The 27582-nt window shown below is 37.4% G+C and overlaps 1 protein-coding gene across 3 annotated transcripts in view; it reads right to left on the minus strand.

Moving 5' to 3' along the window:
* LOC311303826 (teneurin-3) overlaps window positions 1-27582 on the minus strand; it is a 132553-nt gene that overhangs the window by 24794 nt on the left and 80177 nt on the right. For 2 of the 3 annotated variants that reach the window (XM_084430521.1, XM_084430519.1), the window contains exons 6-17: window positions 27444-27563; window positions 24153-24367; window positions 23144-23351; window positions 22322-22423; window positions 21337-21531; window positions 17714-17914; window positions 13812-13997; window positions 12761-12787; window positions 12389-12406; window positions 11469-11615; window positions 11118-11325; window positions 9510-9629 (exon numbers count right to left, since the gene is read on the minus strand). In XM_084430521.1, coding sequence (XP_084286647.1) covers window positions 9510-9629; window positions 11118-11325; window positions 11469-11615; window positions 12389-12406; window positions 12761-12787; window positions 13812-13997; window positions 17714-17914; window positions 21337-21531; window positions 22322-22423; window positions 23144-23351; window positions 24153-24367; window positions 27444-27563 — 1747 coding nt within the window. The remainder of the gene's footprint in view (window positions 1-9509; window positions 9630-11117; window positions 11326-11468; window positions 11616-12388; window positions 12407-12760; window positions 12788-13811; window positions 13998-17713; window positions 17915-21336; window positions 21532-22321; window positions 22424-23143; window positions 23352-24152; window positions 24368-27443; window positions 27564-27582) is intronic. The other variant, XM_084430520.1, reaches the window with a different exon arrangement.

The raw sequence follows: 27582 nt of genomic DNA on the forward strand, positions 1-27582 counted from the left end.
TATGAAGGCTAAGTGAGATTCATAATTTCCTGTTATCACATTGACAAGCGCACGTGTTTTCTCCAAATTTCATGGTTTGTTAGCTCCATCACAGCACTTAGTTAGTGATGTCTTCCACATTCCATATCCTCTGCTAGAACTGTATCCGATTCAAACATCCAATGAAAATAGCAGCTAAATGACATGTACTTCACTGTCTTTTATCAGTAGTTCACTAGCACATTTAAGATGTTCTATTAGTTGATAAGGGAAGATGGGATGTAACTTTTTACGTTTCAGGGATTTGGATGAGAGATCTGGAGGTAGCAGTTAGCGCAGGCCCTTTTTTAATTAGCATGGTGTAACGAGGAGGTAGGCGCAGATTTGGAAATGAAGGGGCGTCTCTTTGAAGTCGTGCTCTATATGAGCTGCTGTCTTCTCTGCCCGGAAGGGGAGAGATGAACGGTGCGGTGACTTTACGCACATACACACAAACATACACATCCTTGAAGTGCCACTGCCTTGAAATTCTCACTAACTGCTCCTGTCCCTTTTTTCAATCTGGGCATGGCTGGGCCACTGTTCCAGACCATCAGCCTTTAAAGCTGTTTCTTTCCCTCTGTTTCCCCTTGGACATGCTTGCTAACCAAGAGCAGACACCAGCACTGAACAAGCATGATTATCTGAAGGCCATTCCACTGTGTGCAGGTTTTTAGGAGGGATCTGGATATATATCAGATAATCCCCAACATCGGCCTTCCTTCTTTAGAGATGTAGACCCATCCCTTGAGTATTTTTCATTCTTTCATTAAACTCTATTGAAACGAAAATTAAGTTTTTAATGCATTATGGTCATGCCTCAGTTAAAGGCATACGGTCGCCACACATACACATGCACACTCCCACACATGTGACCCCTGAGTAGAAGACTCGCATTAACTGCTGATCTGTGTGATTCTTAATAATGATGGATAATGACTAAAGGGATTATTATAAAGGTACAAGAAGGTCAGATCAGCACAGAACTTAAAGTTAAACTCTGCTGACTGCATTAATGTTGTATAACTAGAGTTAAAATGGGGTTTGAATGTGAAATTTTTCATATTTTTATGTATGTGTGTGCAGATCAGATTTTTGCACTCAGTTTAAATCAGTCTTAAATCCACCACTGAATTTATTTGATTTGTCAGAACGGCTAATGAATTACCATCTGATTCATCTACTGTAAATCATCATTTGTCAGACTCAAAATCAAGCAACTGTTTTATTTACTTATGCTTAATGATTAAAACAGTATCATCACTGCCAGATTGTTTAATGTGTAATTAATTTTTTTGTTTGTAATAAGTGTTCATTTTTAAAAACAATTATTACTTAAATTGCATAATCATTTAAATTATGGTAACACATTATTTCGGTGGTCCACTTTAGACATTCTGCTGATTATAAGTAACTTTGCTAGTACATGCCAACTAACTCTCAATAGAGTATCAGTAGACTGTCTGCTTAATATTTGATAACACTTTATTTTGATGCTTCTCCAACAGACATTCTACTGACTATAAGTAACTTTGCAATTACATGTCAACTTATTCTACTAACCAAGGGCTGTATCTTACCACTAAGGGCAAGATTTACTGACAGCTTGTGCCAGCACAAACCCTCTTTTGGCGTTAAAAAACGACCGTCAGGATTTATTAAAGACACGCAGTGAAAAATTTGCACTGAAAAGGTGTGGACACAGTTATTTTTGCGACTGACCTTATTGCATATGCATTTGTAGGAGTTTCCCTTTCAGGCACAAAATTTATGGGAGGAGAGTATTTAAATGAATCAAACAAGGTAATTTCCTAAGGTTTGCACTTGTCAAGGTAATGGTCTTTGCACCATAATTTATCGCCCCAAAAAAGCACATCTTAAACCAGATGCTAACTGGTAGATTGCGTTGGTCATTATGGAAATGATCTGACTGAGTCTGTGTTCTTTAATTTGTGCGTTGTCAGTAGATCACGCGCAGAACTTTACACTCCCATCGGCGCTGTTTAGGAATTGCGCTCTCACGCTAATTTGCCCTGTTTAGTAAATCTGCCCCTAAGAGTTCTAAATGGTAGTAAAAGTTCTTAGTTAAGAGTTTTCTCTTAAAACATATTCACAAAGCTGCTGAGACCAACTTTTACAAAGGAATAGAGAGAAGTCTTAAGCTAAGAGTAAGGGCGGGATTGACCTCGTTGCTATGGATGATGTCAACATGCTTAACTATGCCCACAGTGATTGGCTGATAGGGGAGGGGTCTCTGTCAGTGATTTAATCATAGAAATATTTTAGAATTAAAATAAAGGTTTTAAAATGTAGGCTAAATGTCACTATTATACTAGTATATGTTCAGCTAATTGTCAGCCTCTTACATGTCTGCATCTCGAGAGATTGCAGAATTCAAGCGACAAATAATAAAGTTCGGGAGGCGGACGTTCAAACGGATCAATCTAATCAGCTCGAGAGGAGGTATATATACACAGCCGAGAGCTGACTCACCTAGTACCTCGAAAGTTTTCTGCATCCCTCCGCCACCCCGTTCCTCACTCTCAGCTGGGGATACGGGGTATAACTCGGGGCTAAATTACAAGCTCAGAGCCTTCGATCCCCTTGGACAGCAAATATGCTTATTATATTATTTTACTCTATTCGATCATTTGTAAGTGTGAACTCATGAAAACAACTGCCACAGGTAATCAGACATTATTTATTTATTAAATATTTATTTTTGCCTTTTTATCGTAGATTAAAATCTATAAATCAAACTATGTACTGCATTTCTGAAGAAAAGGTTCAGCCCCCAAGGCTAGCTATTGCTATTGCCACAATGGTGTACAGTGTATTTGGGCGGATTGCTGAGGCGGATTGCAAGCAACAGCCATTAGGATTGTTTGTGATTTTGTCTTAGTGACTTAAGAGTCCTCTTGACTACTAATGTTTCACAGATTGAGGAGCTGGATTTAGAGCTAAAATACTTTGTGAGCAAAAATTTAGGAGTCCTAAAATTAGGACTGACATGCCCATTATTTTTAAGAGTTTCTCCTAAATCTGCAAGTTAGGAGCTACTTTAAGCCTTAAGATGTTTTGTGAATATGGCCCCTGGGCCCTTATGTATAAAACTTCTCAGAAATGCTCTTAAGAATAGTCTTAAGCTTTGACTTAAGTGTCAAAAAATTCTTAGTAAAAAGTAGGACTTCTCTACTTCTAAATGATTGGTGTCATGCTGCTGTGACCTCAGCCTTGCAGGCTCACTATTGGATGATTCAGTGGTTGAGGGTGGCAATTTTGGCCTACTTGTAGGAGATGTTTATAAAGCAGCTAAAAGTAGCTTTCAGTAAAGTCTAGGACTGATTCTTAAGTGCTGACTGAGGTGACACTTAAGTGCTGCAAACTACAATGATGTCAACTCAAAATGGCCACCCTTAACCACTGAATCATCCAATAGTGAGCCTGCAAGGGGGAGGTCACAGCAGCATGACACCAATCATTTAATGCATTTATAAAATCATTAAAATGATAAAAAATTAGTGTTGATGCTACAAAATCCTTTTCTATTGAAATATGTCTCCTCATTTATAGTTAGAGCAATGTTGCAAACATAATTTATATGTCCACAAACATACCAACAACTCCACAAAATCCTCATAAAAGTGACTTTATGAAAATGAACTGCCATACAGTAGTGGCCAAAAGGGTTGACCAGCCTAGAAAAATTGACATCTTCAACATTTATCCAAATACTATTAAAAATGTGTTAAATATTTTGTAAGCATATTGTGTAGTTATGCTTTTAGTCAATTGTTTTATTTGTGATAATGCAATGAAACATGCAAAATCATGCTAAGATATTATGAGCACATGCAAAAACAAGAGAGAACCAGTGAAAATTGAATAACTGATCATGTTGTTGTCAATGTATTCTTTATCCTGTGAGCTTTTTTATTTTTCTAAACCTGTAAATAGTTTGATATATAATAGTTTCAGATAACCTTCACTAAGTTTAATATATATATATATATACACACACACACACACACACATCACATACATACATTTCTAATGTCACACTCATACATTCTCCTTTCACATACATACATTTCTACTCTCACATACACCTACATTCTCCTTTTACATACATATATTTCTACTCTCACACAGACTTACATTCTCCGTTCACATACATACATTTCTATACGCACACACACATACATTCTCCTTTCACATACATACATTTCTACTCTCACATACACCTACATTCTCCTTTCACATACATATATTTCTACTCTCACACAGACTTACATTCTCCGTTCACATACATACATTTCTATACGCACACACACATACATTCTCCTTTCACATACATACATTTCTACTCTCACACACACATACATTCTCCTTTCACATATATTTCTTTTTTTTTATTGGTATCCTTATATGGTTGTCTATATGTAGTGCGGACTGCTTATGAATCCAGACAAAGAATCAGGTCTGAGAACAGTTGCACACACAGAAGAGGCTGTTTTTCTGGTGGCACATATAATTTTTATTTCTGTCACACACTGTACAATCTGGAAATTCAACAAAGACAATAATAAATTAGTTCCCTATCGTCCGGTCACTATGACGTACGTCGTGGTGACCGACGAATAGGAATCTCGCTAGAGAGGTCAATCTACTTCGAGTGAAACTAAAACAAGCCAATACACATTGCCGTGCAATCATTTGCATCAGCTGTGCAGCCTCGCAGCACGGGTATAATAAGCAGCTGGTGATGATTGCTCTTCAGCTTTTTGCTTCGGAGCAAAGCACTTCGATGCTCTCTACTAGAGTGACTTCAAAAAAGACAAGCCATTCTGGACCTCTCCATCTTCGGTGCGGGCGTGACAGCACAGCAGCACGAGTGGTCTTTTTTCTCTCTCTCTCTCTTTCTCTCTCTCTCTCTTTTTTTTTTTTTGTCAATTGAGCAAAAAAAAAAAAAGCTGTCATCACAGCTGGTAAGGTGTGCCTGAGAGCGCTCAACGGCCGTTTTCACGGCTGGTAAGACCAGCAGAGAGAGACCTGTCCTGTCTGTGTTCGCGGTGACCGTTCCCCTGCGTGCTTCAGCACCAGTGAGAGCAGTCCCTAAAAGAGCTTACACAGATAGACCAAGTCTTTTTAAAGATGACATTCTATCTGTGTGTTTCTGGATGCGGTCGTTACCTGGGATCACGGGATGGTCACAATCACTGCCTCATGTGTCTGGGCATTGAACACACTGAGGCAGCTTTTGTGGATGAGTCATGTACCCATTGTGGGAAGATGACCATCGCGGAGCTGCGGTCGAGACTCTCGTTCCTGCAAAGGGGCGGAGTCCTCGTGCCTCTGCCTCGATCCAATCCTCCTCAGAGGGTTGCTTCGGGCAGTGACATGGGAGACCTGAGGATTACGGTGAGCCTCCTCTTTCGGGGAACCAACCCCCTAGGAGCCCTTCACCCCTCTCACGCTCTGCAGCCAGTTAAGCCATTGGAGAAAGCCGGACCATCCCCGAGGTGTGTACCGGTTGTCTCCTTTGGTGCTCCCCGCGACGACCAGATGTCGATTGCTGCATCGGAGGGTGGGTCAAACTTCTCCGCGGATGATGACTCGGTGCCGCTACCTCCTTCGCTACCTCCACCTCGCGATTCGTGCGACGAACGTGACCGCACGGTCGGTGGGTCGTGCGATGTCCACCTTGGTGGTCCAGGAACGCCATCTCTGGCTGTGTCTAGCCGACATGAGGGAGTCCGACAAGCTCCGGTTCCATAACTCCCCCGTGTCCCAGACCGGCCTCTTCGGCGACACGGTCGAGAACTTCGCCCAGCAGTTCTCGGCTGTACAAAAGCAGACTGAGGCCATCAGACATATCCTGCCGTGGCGGCCAGCTGCTGCCTCCACCCCACCGCCTGCAGCCCCTCAGTCTGCTCGTCGCCGAGGGCGGCCTCATGCGTCTGCGTCTGCTCCAGCGCTGCAGCAGCAGCCTCCATCTAAACGCCGCCGTGGAGCCAGTCGCAGGCAGGCCGCCCCGCCCGTCCAGGCTCCCACCAAGAAGGCGGCAAAGCCAGAAGCAAGCGGCCCTAGGACGGGCGACCCAGAGATGGAAGGGACTGCTCTCTAGGAGACGATGAACGCATCACTACATCCCCCGGAAGAGGGCCGGGTGGAAAATCCTAATTTTCCTTTTGTTTTTGTTCTGCCGCTGGCCTCAAAACCAGCGGTACAGCGGTATTTGTAAAACACAATACATATTTGATACTCCACTGCATTTTCACTCAAACTGACCTTTGTATTGCACATTGCTTTCTGTTTGTTTGTGAGTCGAGTTTTCCTTTGCAAAGCAGATCGAGTTTGTTTGCGAGTCAAGTTTTCCTTTGCGAAGTAGATCGAGTTTGTTTGCAAAATGCTGGATTTGTTTGTTTAATAATGGCACATAATTCGCTCCATACACTGTCGGCTGCAAAGATGAAGTTGACGATGCTGTTTAACTTTATAACTGTAAACTCTCTTTACAAAAACATTGAGTGCACTGAAAATGTATCTCTTTTCAACATTGTCAAGTCGCGATCTCCCACACAACATCCGACAGCGCGGCTGTGGACATCCGCCTAAGATAAAAAGTTCTCTCGCTGCTGTTCCTGAATTAACCTGAATTAACATGTAATAGGCGCACACCCATTTTTTTGGCGGCTGGCTTGACCGCAGTCCGGTGACCCCGACCCCCGACCTGCCTTCCGTTTCCATTATACACCTTCCGTTTCCACTATACTCTCTCTCACACATATACATTATTCTCTTACATACACGTTTTTTCAGACATACATACATTTTCTTCTTACATACATTTAATATTTATAATATTAAATGTATACTTTGAATACATTTGCATAAGAGTAAACTGTATGTGAAAGGAGAATGTATGTGTGTGAGAGTAGAAGAATGAATTTTGGCTTGTTTGGCCTTTCATAAAAGAACAAAACAAAATTCACACATCACTTTTTGCCACTACTGTTTGGTATGGTCAGTGCCACAATAGTACTATTTAAGACCCTGCTTGCTGTAGACTGAAGGGCCAAAGTCATCACCAGTGCACTGCTGCATTTTTCCAGTCGCCAAAAAATGTCATTATTACTTTCATTACTGCAGTCAGAGCATTGATTTGTAGAGTGGGAGAGGTTATTATATTTCTTACATATTCAGTTACTTAAAGAATACCTTTACGATCAAGCCTGTATCGTTTATTTAACGCCCTGTCATTATATTATAATATACATATACTGTACATAACTCATTATAATACATTAATATATTTAAATTAATACATAAAATTAATACATTATATCTTTTTTTTTTTAACTAACAAGGTTAGGATACCTATTCAGATTTATAAATCACACTTATTCTTAAATCTGGGAAAAAGAGTAAAATTATGTCATTCTTAGAATTTTTACACACTTAAGACTAAAATTTTACTCTGAGTGGCTTTATACATAGGGCCCCTGAACCCTAACACCTAGTCCTAACAGTCTAATACAGTCTACTAATACTCTAATGAGAGTTAGTTGACATATACACTCACCTAAAGGATTATTAGGAACACCTGTTCAATTTCTCATTAATGCAATTATCTACTCAACCAATCACATGGCAGTTGCTTCAATGCATTTAGGGGTGTGGTCCTGGTCAAGACAATCTCCTGAACTCCAAACTGAATGTCAGAATGGGAAAGAAAGGTGATTTAAGCAATTTTGAGCGTGGCATGGTTGTTGGTGCCAGACTGAGTATTTCACAATCTGCTCAGTTACTGGGATTTTCACGCACAACCATTTCTAGGATTTACAAAGAATGGTGTGAAAAGGGAAAAACATCCAGTATGCGGCAGTCCTGTGGGCGAAATTGCCTTGTTGATGCTAGAGGTCAGAGGAGAATGGGCCGACTGATTCAAGCTGATAGAAGAGCAACTTTGACTGAAATAACCACTCGTTACAACCGAGGTATGCAGCAAAGCATTTGTGAAGCCACAACACGCACAACCTTGAGGCGGATGGGCTACAGCAGCAGAAGACCCCACCGGGTACCACTCATCTCCACTACAAATAGGAAAAAGAGGCTACAATTTGCACGAGCTCACCAAAATTGGACAGTTGAAGACTGGAAAAATGTTGCCTGGTCTGATGAGTCTCGATTTCTGTTGAGACATTCAGATGGTAGAGTCAGAATTTGGCGTAAACAGAATGAGAACATGGATCCATCATGCCTTAGTTACCACTGTGCAGGCTGGTGGTGGTGGTGTAATGTTGTGGGGGATGTTTTCTTGGCACACTTTAGGCCCCATAGTGCCAATTGGGCATTGTTTAAATGCCACGGCCTACCTGAGCATTGTTTCTGACCATGTCCATCCCTTTATGACCACCATACCCATCCTCTGATGGCTACTTCCAGCAGGATAATGCACCATGTCACAAAGCTCGAATCATTTCAAATTGGTTTCTTGAACATGACAATGAGTTCACTGTACTAAAATGGCCCCCACATTCACCAGATCTCAACCCAATAGAGCATCTTTGGGATGTGATGGAACGTGAGCTTCGTGCCCTGGATGTGCATCCCACAAATCTCCATCAACTGCAAGATGCTATCCTATCAATATGGGCCAACATTTCTAAAGAATGCTTTCAGCACCTTGTTGAATCAATGCCACATAGAATTAAGGCAGTTCTGAAGGCAAAAGGGGGTCAAACACAGTATTAGTGTGGTGTTCCTAATAATCCTTTAGGTGAGTGTAGTTGCAAAATTACATAATTATAGTTAGTAGAATGCCTAAGGTGGACCTTCAAAATATAGTGTAATCTGAATTAGGCTATATGTGATATATGTATGTACAAATATTATATTACATATATATATATACACACATACAGTTGTAATCAAAATTATTCAACCTCCATTGCAAATCAGGTTTAATGGCAAAATGTACAGACTTTCCGCTGTTTGCAATGAACAAGTTAAACAAAATTAATTGAAATAGCTCAACACAATTAATGTTTCAAGTGGTGTCCCCAAATTCAACTGAAAGCGCAACTTTTAATGACTTCTGCATACTAAAAATTATTCAACCCCTTCATGGCAAGCATCTTTAGTACTTAGTAGAATGTATGTAAAATTTGTGGAGATGTGTATTATATTCTATCTTGTGTTTACAAAAAATATATGCTAATGTGATCTGTAAATTAAACCTGGCTGGGTCATAAAATGACATTAGATCAAGTTGTAATGTGTTGCCTGTAAGTGACATTGTCTGTCTGTGATGATTTGACCTAACTTGACTTGTGTGGGAAGCAGTGAAATGTAAATAGGAATTTGCATAAGACTATGCAAACTGGTTTCTCACTGACTATCTTAAGGATAGGTATTAGCATAATTATGTGTGTATATATAATAAGTATGTGCATGTCTGTGTCTGAGTATAACATATTTGTACGTACATGCCATCCTGTCTGGTGATGGTATAACCCTGCTGGGGGTAATGAAGAAGGGACACATTCACCCCAATCAGTGGAGTGCCGTCACTGGTCACCACCTGTCCGCGCACTACGGACACCAGGCTGTTAAATAAACACAAACACAAGCCCAAAAAAAAGGAAACGTGGTTCCGAAAGTAAGCAAAGGTAGTTTAACCATCGCATTGATTTTCAAGGTCAGCAGACTGTTTATTTTTTTAAAAAGCAGCATTAAATTGTTTATATTTTATCTATAACACTTTTAGATTTTATATCTTAAATGTACAGATCAACTATAAAATGTCTCAATCCACTGCACCTGACCTTCCTCTGCTAGTCTGTTTTGATAATCTTAATAGATGTAATTACAGCACAAATTATTTTACCAAGCACCATTTAGTGTCTGACCTGCAATCTCGCATCTTTAGACTAATTGTGCGATAATTTCTCAGTGTGCGAACAAAAGGAACTTCAGGGCAGATGGGCGGGATGAGAAGTTTCCTCATCAAGGCATAATCAAAAGCTTCATCAGCCAAATATTCTTAAGAGATTCTAATAAGTTTTTCTTAACTGGTCCTACTCTAAGGCAGTAAAGACAAGCAGCAATGTTCATATTGTTAACTTTGCCCGAAAACACCAAAGGGCATTGAACATATTCGCTCAAGAGTCCAAATTGAAGAGGTGCAAAGGTGAGGCGCTCAATTTTTTCACTGGAAAAAGTAATCATTTCTTAAAGTACACGGTGTGTTAGCTTTTCATACAAATCATACCAACGGTTGATGGCTTTTCTATCTGCAATATAAAAGCAGCAGAAATTAGATAGGACAACATGGAGTCTTCAAAAGGGAGACTGAAGTTCTGAATTCCTATCAAAAAGAAAAAGCCTATTGTTTATTCCTTATGAGGGTGAGAGTCTTGCTCTATTTCCCCATGCTGTTAGATCTACAACCCCAAAACGTTACAAAAAAACACTTTAAGATTGTGGGAAATATTGTGAAACACATCAAACGGCATCACAATTACTTGCATAGCCAGAAGGACTTTCTATGCATATACATTTTAATATGTTATAGCACTGATAAATTAATTATCGGAATAAAAATTTCCGGGATAACAAGCCATGTGTCACAATGAAAAGCTTAGCATTATATATAAAACAATTTGATGGTCAAAGTCATTTTTAAATAACGTTCCTAAAGCATCTAAACTAACCATTTTGTGACATCATAAAATATGTTTTAACATTATTAAAAAGTAGCTTATCCCAAAAAAATATATATATATAAAATGCAGCTTACCAGCCTAGTATAGAAATATTAAAGAGATAATCCAGCCACAAATGATAATTCTGTCAACATTAACTCAACCTCATGTCATTCCAAATCTCTTTTGGAAAACAAAAGAAGATATTTTGAAAATATGTTTCAAGTATTTAATCCCTACGATTATTTGCACCAACATTGGGGTGCGAATAAAAAAACGTCTTTGTGGTAATATCCATTTTTGGGTGAAGTATCTCTTCAAGCCACATATTTATCAGTTTATTTCACCAAACCTTGCTGAGCGTTCTTCAGCAGTTTAAGAGCTCCTAACCTGTGGTTGAACGTGTTTTCCCCTGTTAGGGTATGGGTGCCCCCTGGAGCTACCAGAAAGCTGACGCGCTGATAGAAGCCCTGAGAGTCTGGAGTAGGTGAGCTGTGGTGTTGCATTGTGTTGGGATCTGGAGCCCCGCGGCAGTATATCTGACCCTGACAGGTGCTGTGAATGCAGCAGTCTGGGTCCATGCAGTCCACCAAGCCATCTAAAATAACAGCAAGGGACTTTAGGCGAAATATTCAGATGCTTTAAAAGTTATTTAGACATTTCAAATACAGCTGTGTGTAAGTGGGAGCACCATCATAGTAAAACAATTATTTAGCACTCAACTTCGCAACATTTTCTCACCTCCCTCATTGTCCTTGCCATCAGAGCAAAGGGTTTCCATAGCGACATCACACCCCACTCCTCTCCATCCCGACTGGCAGAGGCAATGCCATCCGTTCTGGTCCAGAATGCACCTGCCGTTGTTGTTACACAGCCCTGGACAGCTATCTACCAGGACAAATTCATCAGTTATACACACCGACCAACCAGCAGCCTAGGATGTGTCAAGGGGGTGAAGAACTCACCATAAAGAACTGTTTAAACATACAGGGGAAAACACGGTGAATGTGTCTTAGTCAGTCAAACGTTTGGCACTTGACATTTTAAAGACATCAAACAGGACTCAGGGACAGCTGTAATTTCACATGAAACAGCTGGACAAAATGTCTGTTTTAGAAAATGATTTTATTTAAAAAAAATTCTGGAGAATAGATTTATAAATTCAGCGAAACACCAACTAGGCAAAATGGTTTGAATGAAATAAAAAAAGAAAATATTTATGAAGTCTCTGAGCAGCTTCTAAAGTTAAAAGAAAGTTCTTTTGAAAAATACTGTTAAATTATCACATCTAACAGTGTCCATGTGAAGAAACAGCATGCTGAGCTGATCAGACAGTGTACAGAAGTGCTCCATCATATGAAAATTACAGAGGGAAATGCTAAACTAAAGGAGCTTAGCAGCTGCTAAATATTACATTAAGAGACAGTGAGATGTGCAACAATGGGGATTTGGGTAATGCGAACGTGTATATGTGCATGGACTGACTGATGGTTGTGTGTGTGTGTCTCTGTATGCCTACATTTACACTGTATAAAACAGGAAACCTGAAACCGAACAGATGTGGAGACATTAATACACGGTACATAGACATAATGAAAGTCATGCTTGAGAGACAGAGGGGTCAGAGCCACATGCTCTCTTCAGGGCAGCATGACCGTTACCTCTATATCCTATCCAGTCTGCTATCATGAAGAGACATTCAGGGAAAAGAATTAAACATGGGGTGTTATACTGCGGTATGCAGTGATTTAGTGTCATTTCTTTAGACAGCCCAGGCAGCCCCCGCTGGTTTACACACACCTAATATGCTGCGGCTTACCCTCTCCTCAATAAATATGACATTTCATGATATTTGCATTGTACTGTTGAAGAGCTCGATCAGAGAAAGGCACGAAGCAAGGTCTATGTCTGTGAATCTACTTTTGGGTTTCATAAACATTTGTATTCAATGAAAATGTAATTAAAAAGGAACATTTTTTATTTCACAGATCACATAGAAAGCAAACCATGGCAAATGAAAGAAAGCACTGTACCTTTTATTTTGCTGTCCAGAAAGTGTGCTAGAGTGATACAATGAATGAACAAAAAAGTCATTATTAACACAAAATTATTTTTTGTGCAATGTTAACAATGCAACTCATGTACATATTTAGCCGATTGGCAACCTGTGAGCTCCCATAAGTGATTCATACAATTTGAAAATGTGTAACAGTGTATTGATGTGCTGTCAATGTGTTTGATTTAAAAATTACTCACAAGTATACCCTGAATAATTTTACATTTTCCAATATGCTGTGCATTTTCTCAAAATGTAATATGCTTTTGCATTTCAGTCAATTTTGATTACTGGATAAGGATGTTTCAAAATCATTTTGATTCAGATTTGTGAATCATTTGTTAAAAAGATATGGTTAAAATTATGATTTATATAAAAACAGCGACCATCATCGAGCTTTTACTCTACACAATCTCTGACTAAGACCAACTAAGAAATATTTAGCCAATGAAATATTTTAGTGCAAAAATTTTTACAATGCCATTCAATCGTTTGAGAAGGCAAGACTTAAGGATTTTTTTATGAAAATCTCTTACTCACCAAAGCTGCAATTATTTGATCAAAAATACAGTAAAAACTGTATTGTGAAATATCATTGCAATTTAAAATTAAAATTTTCTATTTGAATATATTTTAAAATGTAATATATTCCAGTGATGGCAAAGCTGAATTTTCAGCATTACTCCACTCTTCAGTGTCACATGATCCTTCAGAAATCATTCTAATTTGCTGATTTTATGAAACATTTCTTTTTATTATCCATGTTGAATTTTTTGTGTGAAAAAAATCAGGATTCTTTGATGAATGCAAGGATTTATTTCTGACCCCAAACGCTGGAATGGTATTGTATTTTCACTATAGAAATCTAACCTTTTGTATGTTATTAATTTCCATGACTTTTACTGGTCTGTAAAATACAATTTAATCTGTGATATTTCCGATGGTTTGACTGTAGGGACCTTGAATAGGATAAGCTATTTTTAAAGCTAATCTAACAAAATACAAGGTTCACAACATTGTTAACTCACCGATATTGCAGTTTTCTCCCGTCCAACCTTGGTGACACTCACACTTCCCCTTTCGACACATGCCGTGCTCACCACAGTGAGCCTTACAATCCTCCTGTTCACACCCAGGCCCCGACCAGCCGTCCGCACATCGACACACACCTCCACCACACACGCCGTGAGGACCGCAATCCGTTGCACACATTTCTGAAACAAACAACAGTGTGTTTTATATAAATACAGTTTATAAAACAACAATACAACTGAAGCATTTTTTGTACCGTCACACATCTTGCATTAGTACATTTACATATCTTATGCTATTAAAATAATTATCATGGATGAAGAGTCAGATACTTGTACATTAGAGTTAGATTTTCCTTGATGCATTTTAATGTGGGATGAACAATGAAACTTTTATCTGAATTGTTGCTTCTTAACATGAACGCTCGTTAAAGTTAGCTTAATGTTGTATTTTTGTTTAACACACATTTCAATTTCGTCCACAAAATAAGTTTGAGATCAAACATTAATTTGTGGATGCCTGCAGTACAATTGTGGTTCCCCTGTTGAAGACCCCTGATCTACATGTTGTCTCATCTACTTTGGCAAAACAAAGAAATTTCATCTCCTTCACAATAGCACCATGCTGAATTATAACTGCTATGATTGAATGCATCTTCGGCACTCTAATTCTCAATGCTGGATTTTATTTGAATGCTGGGGAACAAAATTGGCTGTAATCCTTTGATAGTTTTGTGTTAAAGCCAATGCACAATGGCTCTGAACTTGTCATCCTACAAGCTGTGACTGCTAACATTTCTGGAACCCTTAGGGCATCCATCAACAAATACATGTACACACACACATTACTTTGTGTCTTGTGCACATTTTCAAGGACAAATGACTCTTTAACAGAAAAACACTGTGTTGCGTTTCTGTTATCATAACATTAAGTGCCTTTAAAAATGCCTTAATATAATTCACTCTATTTCATATTATTATCATATATTATTATAAAAAATGTTTTTAAATAATTTGAATTTAAAGATATGGCGTGGCTACATGCCAAAACCAGTTTATGGATGGTACATTTAATAGATAATTACTTCCATAAGGCATAACCATATTCTGCAAGTGTCAGCAAATATTGTGCACTCTGTTATTCTAGAGAGACATCCCAAATTAGGAAGACTTGGTTCCATAGATGGTGCTACAACAACTTCATTACTCAGTTTATATTATACATTCAATTTACCGTCACCTTAAAATTTCCCAGTGGGCTGCAAACTATTAAACTAAATGAATTAACATGCACACAGTAGAATTACATCTGCATGTCTGTTTCCAGTCCAACAACGATCTGCATGTATTAAAACAACCTACAGGTCAAGACAAGACCGTAAGATTACATCTGTATGCGTCAGACAGCACAAGGCATTTAATTTTTTAGTATGTATTTTCTGCATAAATTCATTGAAACCAGACATTGTCTACAATGAGCTAGATATTCAGCAATGGAAGTATTAAGGTTAGAGATCCATTTTTCAGACATGCTGCAACCAGAAAGCAATGTGTAGGACCATCTAAATGCATCTGATGACAGGTAAAGAGAAGTTTAAACCTGGATTGCCCCTATCCACCTTAATTTCGAATAATCATTATGTTCTAATATCGATACAGTAAAGGGAAGTAAGATATGAGGAACCACTATTTCAAACGCGTTAACATTTTCAGTATGTATGTTCTCAATAAATTCATACAATTCAGGTAATGTCTGCCTTAAGTTAGAGATCCTGCTATGGGAAGAGAATAAGGCTCAAGGCTGAGACCAGGCAGCACTGTGCATCTAAACACCTCTGATGCTAGATAACAAGGGCAACTTAGACCTGGCTTTGCCCCATCCACCTTCATTTCAACTAATCATTATGTCCTTAGAACTCACCTCAACGACTCCTAAAAACAGGCAAATAACACAGCCCGGGGCAATTTTGATTTTATAAGGCCATAATCGAGCCAATTTATCACTGCAGAGAAATTACACTGGTGACTTTTCTCCACCGCTACCCAAGGCAACCTTTCAGGCAAGTTCAGAATTGGTCTTCCATAAAGCCATTTCTTTGTCAAGCCACTTTTAGAGTGGGAAGAAAGTCCTCTTGACAAATAAATGACGGCTAAAAACCGAAGTGAAACGTAAGTAAAGTCTCTCTGAAATGTTTGTCCAGGGGAGAAGTCGAGAAGATAAGTTCTTTATTCAATTGCAAGACCTTGGAGGGTCTGATTAGGTGGTGTCGGCTCTCTGGAATATTAAATTGCTTTAAAAGGGTGAAGGGGTGGTTGATTTTTTGCAATCTTTTTTTTTACAGCGTTCTTTTTCCACACCAGTCGATGTAATCAATTTTTCATTAGCGGCAAGGTGTTTATCTGTTTTTAGCACTTCCAGGTTCCAGCGGGAGGCGGGTCGATCCACGCCACACACACGTTAATTAAAGTTTATTTAATTGAGGTGGAACAGTGCAGGTAATGAAGAAGAGACAAAACCCCAACTGTGCAAGCAAGTGGACTCCCATTGCTCCCATGGCCAGAGCTGCAGCTAAAGTGGCCTGATGCTAAGCTCACCAAACACTCAAGAAGAAAGTAATGGCTTAGTTGCTTTGCTACTTTTATATTCAATAGAAGCTAAAAGTTAAAATAAAACATTTCTGTATAGCAGTATTGCTATACTGTATTTAATTGATAAAATCCAATAAAAAAGGATATGGAAGCATTACCAAAGTTGTATATGAATATAGAACTAAACCAATATACACTTTAGATAGATTTTTTTTTTTTTTTTTTGACTGATTAAATGCGACAGTTAAGACATGTAAAATGTTCCAAAAAATAAAATAAATCCTGTTCTTTTGAACTTTCAATTCATCAAATAATCCTGAGAAAATGTATCGTTTCCACAAAAACATTAAGCAGCACAACTGTTCAACACTGATAATGATAATAAATCTTTCTTGAGCAGCAAATCAGCATTTTAGAATGATTTCTTAAGGATCATGTGAAACTGAAGACTGGAGTAACAATGCTAAATCCGCTTTACCATCACAGGAATTAATTACATTTTAAAATGTATTCAAATAGAAAACATCTATATTTAAATAGATATATATATTAAATAGATATATATATATTCAATATAATTTTTTTCACTGAACTTTTGAGCATAAGAGACTTCTTTCAAAAACAGCAGTGTACAGTAAGTGTTAATCTAACTTTAGTTCACATATGAACAGAAGATTTATTTTCATACTGTAACAGTCGAGCACATTAAATTGAATCTGTGGTGATTTCTGTTTTGCTATAACACTTTTTGATAACTGCAGCACCACATTTATTGTTCTCTTCACATTTACATTTCACAAAATTCCCCTATTCCAAAACCACAGGTGCTTGTGACAGCATAATTCCCCAAACATTCTCTGAAGAAACAGCCTGACAGCTGCATTTCTTTTTCTTTTCACCAATTACTTATAGGCATCAGCAAGGGACTGCAACATATGGAAGTTCTCGCAACTTCTGTAAGATTAGCGTGCAGTGTGTGCGTCATGGTCACAGGAAATGCTGACTTGATTGAAAGGTTACTCACAACAGGCTAATCAAACTAGAAACATAAACATTAGTGTTCCCAACAGCACCCGGTGTGGGGAGCATGTTAGAGCATAGACCCACAACCATTTCCTATAATAATGATTCAATTACCTACAGTGGGGTGCAAGAAATCTAAGACCACACTGAAAATGTCATTTTCAAATCTAATTTAAACCTGGAAATAAACTAAGTTTTGGAGTTTTCAAACAAATCTCCCAATCTCTAATCAAACCTTATTTAAAGTTATGACATAAATTATCACAAAATCAGTGAATCAGTGGTACCTGTAGAACAGTCAGGGCCAGTCCAGTTGGCATCACAGATGCAGGTGCTGGTCTCACTTTGGAATGAGCCATGGCCAGAGCAGTGTTCTGGACACAGAGAGAGTTGCGTCTCACAGTTCGATCCGGTCCAGCCTGAGGTACAGTGGCACTGACCATGGAGACAGGAGCCATGGCCCGAACAGGATGGCTCCACACAGTCCACTGTGGAAAACAATACTGTTTTTAGACCATTTTTCTAAGAATTACCTTTACATTTTTGCAATGACTTTTAACCAACAGTTCACAAAATAATGTTTAGTTGTTCAGCGGATGTATGAAATCAGTTACCCAGATCGTAACCACAGGTGTAGTCACGTCACATTTTCAATATACATGTTTTTTATCTATTTATTTATCATTTAAAACCTGATAATGTCTTCTTGTGAAATGTCTTGCTTGAAAAATACTGTAATTCTTTAAAATACACTACCATTCAAGTCTGAGATGGGTGAGATTTTTTTTTTTTCAAAAAGGCTGCATTTATTTAATAAAAATTACAAATAGTCCATTAGAAAAAATGCTGTAATATTGTTTTCTATTTTAATATACAGTATTTTTAAATGTAATTTATTCCTGTGATGGAAAATCAGACATTTTCGGCATCATTACTCCAGTCTTCAGTATCACATGATTCTTCAGAAATCACTGTAATATGCTGATTTGGTGCACAAGAGACATTTCTCATTATTCTCAATGTTGAAAACAGCTGTGCTGCTTAATATTTTTGTGGAAACCGTGATAATTTTTTCAGGATTCTTGGATGAATATTAAGTTCAGAAGAACAGCATTTATTTGAAATAAACATTTTTGTAGCATTATAAATGTTAATATTTTACTGTCACTTTTGAAGTGACTTTTGAATGCTAGTTTATATTTTACTAAAATATTCAATGCATTATGTAATACATTTTTGAATGTTTTTTTTTCCTTAAATAGTCCTTATGATAATGATATTACACTTGACCTTTTTCAGAAAGAAAGGTCTCTTTATTTCTTTGATAGTTTCAATGCCACACTCCAAAACCTCCTATTAAGATTCAGTGATGCTTAGATGCCATTTCAGCTTCCTGCTGCTATTCATGAAATCTCTTGAATTTGAAGTATTACCGTCATGTAATATAGAAACATAATGAGGGAACAATGTTTGCGCAGTGGGAATATGTCTGATCCAGTAAAATGGCTTTATATTCATGCAGTTCTATGATCATGCAGTGCAATCATGGGACCAAATGATGCACATGAGAAGGAAGCAAATACCATGACAAATCCATCATCATGTTTTACAGTAGCAACAGACAATGTGTGTTGAAGGTATAATTTGGCTTTTCCCAAGCATAAACCCATGAAGATATAGAGAACAGGTTGAAAGATGTCTCATCTGATCACATTAGTTTCTCTGATCTATTGCTCGAGGGTCCAGATTTTGTGCTCTGTAAATAAATTACAGCCATAGGACGTGTGATGTACAGTTATTGTTGAGACTTGGACAGATGTACTAATATGATTCAACGCTACTATTTGAGGTTGCAATTTTGGAGAATTTAACAGCTATCTTGTCTGTGTGTGAAGTTGCAACACTGTTCCTCATTGCTTGAGTTAGAAAATTTGGTAATCAACCTCATGTTGTTCCAAATCTTTTTGAAGAATGTTTTAACTGTTTTTGTGCGTATAATAAAAGTCAGTGGCATCTAAAATGGCACATTGACTTTCATTGCATGGACAGAAAAACAGAGACATTTTTCAAAATATCTTTGATGTTCCACAGAAGAAAGAAAGTCATACAGGTTTGTAATGTCATGAGGGTGAGTAAATGACGACAGACTTTTCATTTTGGGGTGAACTATCCCTTTAAATATCTGTTAAAGTCAACAGTTAAAGCAAAAGCATCAAGCTGTTTTGAAAAACACACATATCAAGATTAATGTCAGACCTCTTTGTAGGTTTTAATTGGTAATTAACTAAATGTGACTGCAGCTACATTATTATTTGTAATTTTGCTACTTCTAAAGCCAATCATTTTGTTTCATCTGGTCTTTATTATTTTGTGCAACTTTATAATAACTGCAGCATAAAGGCCCCCGATATACTTTAAGAGAAATCAAAGAACGTACTGATGTGACGTCATTTTGTCACATCCTTAAGAAAATATGTTAATATATATATAGCTTATTAAATAAAGTTTAAAAATAAAGCTTATTAAGGCGAGACACTATAGGTGAATAGGGTAAAATTTTTAGCTAGCAGATATCACCATGAAACTTTCCCAGCTGATTACCTACATTAAGATGAGAAAAACATGTATTACAAGTTTTCTGTAATTTAATGTTTAAATATGCAAATTAGGCTATATCTAATTAAATATGTGCTAATTTGCATATATTTAAAAAAACGAAATCTGAGTATTGGATAAAGCCAGGTTAAAAAATGTTTTTTCATTGTGTTCACATATTAGATAGGAAAAAAATTACAGAGGGATTTATGGATATCTACTTTTGTTATCCTGTAAATCAGAAAATACTGTCAATAGCCTTAAAAAAAGATTTTTGCCATGTTTTTTTGGAATAAAATGTTATATAAATCAGGCTAGGAATAATATATTAACAAATCCCTCTGTAAATGTCTTCATAATATAACTAGGTACAAGACTGGAAGGTTTGGTGTATATAGGTGCTACTGAAGTGGAGATTTCGGACTGAGAGAAAAGTCATTTTGAGAAAACGGGCTTTAAAGATTTATCATCAGCCAATGAGATTGCGCATTCAGCCCTTTTACTTTCACGATTGGTTGCTGATAAAAAGGAAACGACCATATTTGGATCCGACAGGATTGTACAGGAGAGAGAGAGCTTCCTAACGGTGCTTCTGATGACAGGCTGCCGGCAGCGATCGCGGAGCAGCACGTTGATTAAGAACGCCAACTTTTGTTGAATTTATGAGAAATCTACAGACGCAAACAGACAAAGTATAATAAAATAAAGACCTAAATGTGTTTTTCACCACAAGTCTAAAAGAAGACATGTTATTGAAGACAAATATCCCAAAATCTCAAAATTGACCAGTAAAAAAAAAAACGATGTTTTTGCCTGCCGTGTCTCGCCTTAAACAATCTATTCCCAGCACGTCTCTCTTTTCAGCTGTCTCACTAGGTCTTTCTCTCTCTTCTCAACCTTAAGGTGAGTTACTCATTCAGTTCAATGACAATTATAACATTGGTCAAGTGACCCAAACATAGACATCCAAAGAGTTCATTCCAAGTCTATTGAATGTGGATCAATAGACTCAATTGGTTTTACCTAGAGAAAGCAAGAGGAAAGGAATCAAAAGGTAGGAAATATTTTGTGTGCATGTAAGGGGTATTTTCTTGGCTGTCTGCCTTATCTCAATCCCACATGTAGAATCCATTTCAGTCAGAGGATGCTGTTAAATGGTGTGGCTAATTTATCACAACAAAACCCAGTCTTTAAGTCAGTACACTCATCCATGTAATTAGCTGCTCAGTGGTGTTGTAAAAAGTGTTCTCCTCAACTACAATGAGCTACATGTGTTGTGGTTTCTTTACATACCTACTAAAATCAGTCCAGTTACCTTGATCACAGTTGTCACCTTTAAAGCCTGGGTTACATATGCAGGAGCCTGTAACACACATGCCATGACCCGCACACTGGGCGTCCATACACTGACCACTGGACACGTCACATTCAATCCCTTTCCATCCGCTGTAGCACTGGCAGCGACCGCCGTTGTACTGACCATTGCCGCTGCACAACACTGGGCACGCCGCTAAAAGAGTGAAATAAATTAGTTAGAAGGATAAAGGTATACCACAAATGGAAGAAACTCACAAAACATGCCCAGGATGTCTTACTTTTGGGTTATTTTATAATTTATCTCATTGATGATTATCATTATACTCTCATTATTGTAATACTGTAATGAAAGTCATCCTTTCCGGACACAATTTTATTTCATTAGCCTAAAAATTAAATACAGTAAATTATTAATATCTTAGTATTTTAATTCTATTTAGGGTACAGTATAATGTTGATTTGGCCGATAATCACATTCTATGACTCGATCTGTAGTCACTAAATTTGGCCGATCTCACGAACCAATTGCAATTTAATGACGTAAAACCATAAAAGGTGCCGTAGACGAACATTTAAACAATATACAGATGAGGTTTTTGCACAATGTCTTTTTACAAAATAAATCAATAAATTGCACCACTTTTTCTGGGGGTTTCTCAGCAGTTTTGTAACATAAGAATCTCCAAACATGATCAAAATCTTTTCTTTTTTTTTAAGTTTTTTTTCATTTTGATTAAATGCGACATCAAATGAGACCTTTTTCTCAGCAATAACAATTAGAGGGCTTAATTATCACAAAGACAAAAAATGAATGGGTCCCAAAAGAAAATGTATATTAAAGCAAAATTTATTTTTCTTTCTTTCTTTCTTTCTTTCTTTCTTTCTATTTTGTGGTTAAATATGACCCCAACATGTTCTTTTGTCAGGTTTTATGACATTCATCCTCATAGCAAAACTGTCATTACAACACCACACACACACACCTCTCGAGCAATATGGTCCAAGGAATCCTGGGAAGCAATTACATGTGCCTGAGACACATTCTCCATTGCCATAGCAATTGTGTGGGCATTCCATCACCGACTCTGCACAAAGAAAATCAGATAATAAACTTGCTATTTATCTGTGGCAAATTAACCGCATTTTGACACAGCTTTGTTACAGCTTTATATTTGTGATATAAAAAGGCAGTACAATGTAATTGTGGTAAAAACACTACTGGAGTGTCTTTAAGAATTATAAAGAGTATATTTGGAAGTTGCCTACTGAATTCCCACTTAATAAATAAATGTATAAATAATTGAAAAGGCAAGTACTTTCCTTTGCTGTAAATAAAAGCAGATCCTCCTCAAGATATAACATACAACATACAAAATAAATTCATATTTGAAGATAAAAACAAACAGCTCAGCAGCTCAAGGCTAAGAGATTTAGTCTGTTGGCCTCCATATTCCCTGGCCTGACAGAAAGAGATAGCGGCAGAATCAAACTTATTGATTAGCCAACAACTCAGGGCATGCTTCTGCACGCCTCATTATCACTGCTGCGCTATCTCAGGCACTTGGGTGCAAGACAGAAATATAAAAAAGGCCATTTGAAGGCACCTATAAAAGCTTGTTACAGTGGCCCAATTGCTCTGTCAAGCATCACATTACATAATGTTAGGTATGAAATTACATTTTCAGCTTTGGTGCAGAAAAAAACAGGAAACTAAATAACAAGCCACTCTCTGCAGCGCATAAACAAAGACGTGTATGTACTCAATCACATGATGTTACATGGTTGTATTACATGTGCTAGCTCACCTAGAACTATTGTGTTGTATGAAACGGGTTCTACAGTGCGCCCATCATTGTAAAAGGCCAGGTGCCACACACCGGTGTGCAGGTACTGAATAAAGCCCGCCTGCTGAACGCTGACCGGAATCTCCAGTCGATCCCTGAGCTCCGGATCCAACTGAACTCGCTCTGGTGAGATGAGCCTACTGCCATCCAGAAGCTCCACAAAGTCGTACTGAAACAAACACAATTACATTTGATGACTATAATTCAGCAGTTGCCAAGAGCATTACAACAAAGTAAAAAGGCAAATTTAATATCCAGACACCATGACATTTAAGCTGCCATTACCCTGTCTGGTCCTAAAATATCATCACAAGAAATCTTCTAAAACAGACAGGAAAAAAGTATTTTTTTAATTCATTTATTTGGCACCACAGAGTGTATTATCCACCAGAACTTCAAACAGAACATTAAAATAAATAGATAGCCCAACTAACTCAAGACTCTAAATTAAAGTTTCTCCAATTGATTTCCTACTGGTCAGCTACAAAAAGCAATAAGGAGACACATGGCAAATTGGAAGCAGCACTCAATAAGCTTGCTTTAGTTTATTGTGAATGGCTTTGGGGACACATTGATTGAACATCTACAATAAGTTGGACAGTTTTCCTCAGCACTCACGAAAGATGGCGCTTTTATTGACAGCTGTGAGTGTTAAACACCCAGCCAATCACTGAGACAGAGAGAAAATGTCTTTCTGTTGGAGGAGTTTGTTTTGTTTTGTCTTGATTAAAGTAGGATCTTGTGTTAAACCTTTGAGGGCTGATTCCTTTATCTCTTGTTTTATATTAAATAGCTTCAGTCAATACTTTGCAGACAACGGCTTATATAAATGCAAAATAATCAAGCCAATTTTGAAAAAAAAAAAAAAAACAGAACTTTGTCTTTTTGTTTAAATAACTTATTAAAGAACTAATTTTAGTCACTCATGAGTTAATTAAGATTAAGTTTGAAGACTTTGATATTGTTTTACCTGTGTGTGTGAGGGTGGAAGACCCCTCCTCCCATAGACTCCAATCAGTGCGTTTTTCTGAATGGAAATATTAAACTTGAGGAAGTGGGGTTGTTCAATGAGAAGTCTGGACCTCCAGAAAACACCTGGTGGAACAGCATGTGCTACCTGCTGACCCAACTCCACCTGCCCTGTGTCCAATGTGGCATTATATTGCAGCATCACTCCTACCCTTCCTGCGAGCAGACACATTTAAAACAATATTAACACATCAATAACTAAATATGTATTTCATATAGCAATTTAAATTCTATTTAGATTAAAGTTACACAACCATTAAAACGTTTGGGTTCATTAAAATGATCAAAAATGACAAAAAGCCCTTTATGTTACAAAAGAATTCTATTTAAAAGAAATGCTGTTCCGTTTGAATTTTTTTCTTAAAATAATACTGAAAAATGTATCATATCACGTATCATCTGAACTAGATAAAATTAAGAATCAAAAGAAAATTACATTAAAAGAATTTTTTATATTTATGTTCAAAGATAAACTGGCTTTTTTTTTTTTTTTTTGATGAGAGTCCCTAAATGTCAAACATTACTCTAAAACTTGCAGTAGGCATTTGCCATGCTCTTTCATACTCTCCAAAGGCTATCAATAGAAGAGTTGACGGAGTTTATACAACACAAGCAAACATCTTTATATCACACTTCAGAAAGAGGCAGTTAGTCAATTAAATGAACACAATATAACATGGCAGCTTCGCATTCAGAGTGAGGAAATAGTCTTTTATTGGTTTGCTTCAAACTGATGCTTTCTAAACATGGTAATTAGGACAAACCCAGCACAGTGGGTGCTATTCTTTGGAGAATGTCACTCCTCAAGTAAAATATACCATCCCTATTGTTACATTCACAACCATTTTTAACTTATTTTATCCATCAGCAATTGCTTGGATTGTAAAAAATTACAGTTGCATACTAGAATGGACCAATGTGGTTAGCTGTCCTTGGTGGTTGATTTATATGACTTTATATCTCTGAAGACTAAAATTGTATCTTTTAATATAATTTCATTATTTCATATTATGTATCTGTATTTTTATTCTTTATTAGTATTCATAATCAGTTGTATTATCTTATGAAGTTTAAAATGCATGAGTTAGACTATAGATTGCATGACGGGGTGAGAGGAAGGAGAAACATAGAGGCAGGAGCGGGTGAAGGAGGAGAAACACAGAAAAACCATTACAGCTGGCATGATGGGATGAGGGGATAGAGAAATGGGGATAGAGAATATGAGAAATCTGGAATAAAGACCACCTCGCCTGTAGCCTTATTCTTCTATGCCTGTTTCTCTCGTATGTCTGAGACATGTATAAAAATAATAAATAAGAGATCTCTTGGCAAAGTAACTGGTGTAGCTTCCGTGATTCAACAATAATGGGGAAAAGCATGATTTTCAAATCTACTATCTCATAACTGCAACTTTATATCTCACAATGTGACTTCAACTGTATCTCAATTACACCTTTCTTTCTTATAATTGTGACTTTACATCTCACAATGTGATTTTATATCTCAACTGCAACTTTATATCTCACAATGTGACTTCAAACTGTATCTCAATTACAACTTTCTTACTTATAATTGTGACTGTATATCTCACAATGAGACTTTATATCTCTCAACTGCAGCATTGTGAGATATAATTACTGTATATCTGTACTGATATACTGTTACTGTGACTGTATATCTCACAATTTGACTATCTATCTTTCAAATGCAAAATTGTTTCTAGTAATTGTTACTTTATATCTCAGAAATGCAACATAGTTTCTTGTAATTGTGACTGTATATCTCACAACGTGGCTTTCTATCTCTCAAATGCTACATTGGTTTGTTTTAATTGTTACTTTGTATCTTACAATTTGACTTTCTATTATTCAAATTCAACATTGTTTCTTGTAGTTGTGACTTTATATCTCAAAATGTGACTTTCTATCTCTCAGATGCAACATTGTTTCTTGTAATCTCACAATGTGACTACAGACCCTTTCCAAAAAATTAGAATATCATGGAAAAGTTGATTTATTTCCATAATTCCATTCAAAACGTTAAACTTCCATAGATTATAGATTCAGGGCCCACAACTTAAACGATTTCAAGTATTTAGTTGGTTATTTGTACATAATTTGGGCTTCCAGCTCATAAAAACCACGAAAACAGGATTTTAAAAAAATGGAATATTACATGAAATCACACCGTAATTACACAGTGATACCATGGTCATTGAACCAGGTTTTGGTTCTTTTGGCAGTGTGGGCAGGTGCAAATCCTGCTGGAAAATGAAGGAAGCATGAAGTGCTCTGAAAATGTCCTGCTAGACGGCTGCGTTGACTCTGGATTTAATAAAGCACAGTGGACCAAAGTCCTCTTTTCTGATGAGAGCAAATTTTGCATCTCATTTGGAAACCAAGGTCCCAGAGTCTGGAGGAAGAATGGAGAGGCACACAATCCAAGATGCTTGAAGTCCAGTGTGAAGTTTCCACAGTCTGTGTTGGTTTGGGGAGCCATGTCATCGGCTGGTGTTGGTCCACTGTGCTGTCCACTCAACGCAGCCGTCTACCAGGACATTTTCAGAGCACTTCATGCTTCCTTCAGCAGACAAGCTTTATGGAGATGCTGACTTCATTTTCCAGCAGGATTTGCACCTGCCCACACTGCCAAAAGAACCAAAACCTGGTTCAATGACCATGGTATCACTGTGTAATTACTGTGTGATTTCATGTAATATTCAAATTTTTTGAAATCCTGTTTTCGTGGGTTTTATGAGCTGGAAGCCCAAATTATGTACAAATAAACAACTAAATACTTGAAATCGTTTAAGTTGTGGGCCCTGGATCTATAATCTATGGAAGTTTAACGTTTTGAATGGAATTGTGGAAATAAATAAACTTTTCCATGATATTCAAATTTTTTGGAAAGGGTCTGTATATCTTGCAATTGTGACTATTTCTAATAGTGACTATCTCACATTTGCGACTTTATTTCTCCCAACTGACTGTATGTCTCAATTGACTTTATACTGCATCTCAAATTGTAACTGTTCATCTAACAATTAATGTTTAAAATTTTACTTTAACACAAAATGGGTACTATACTGTCCTAAAAGAAAACACTTCTCTACAAATTAATATGCTGCTTGACTGCAATGTATGAAATGAAAATATCTAAAATATCTCATAGGGATGTGAAAATGCAGTTCTCTGTGATTGAAAGGTCATTGATTTCGGCCTTGAAATGTTACCATCTGCAGAAATTGCAGTCACAGGGTTGGTCGGGAACGTCACTGGTTTGGCTTGTCCATTCTCAAAGGCGTGATTATCCAAATCCTTCAATTTCCAGTTCAGGCCAAGTACATGCATGGCTGCGACAGAAAGCAATTA

This window comes from Rutilus rutilus (genome assembly GCF_951802725.1).
Source record: "Rutilus rutilus genome assembly, chromosome: 14".
Classification (NCBI taxonomy): domain Eukaryota; kingdom Metazoa; phylum Chordata; class Actinopteri; order Cypriniformes; family Leuciscidae; genus Rutilus; species Rutilus rutilus.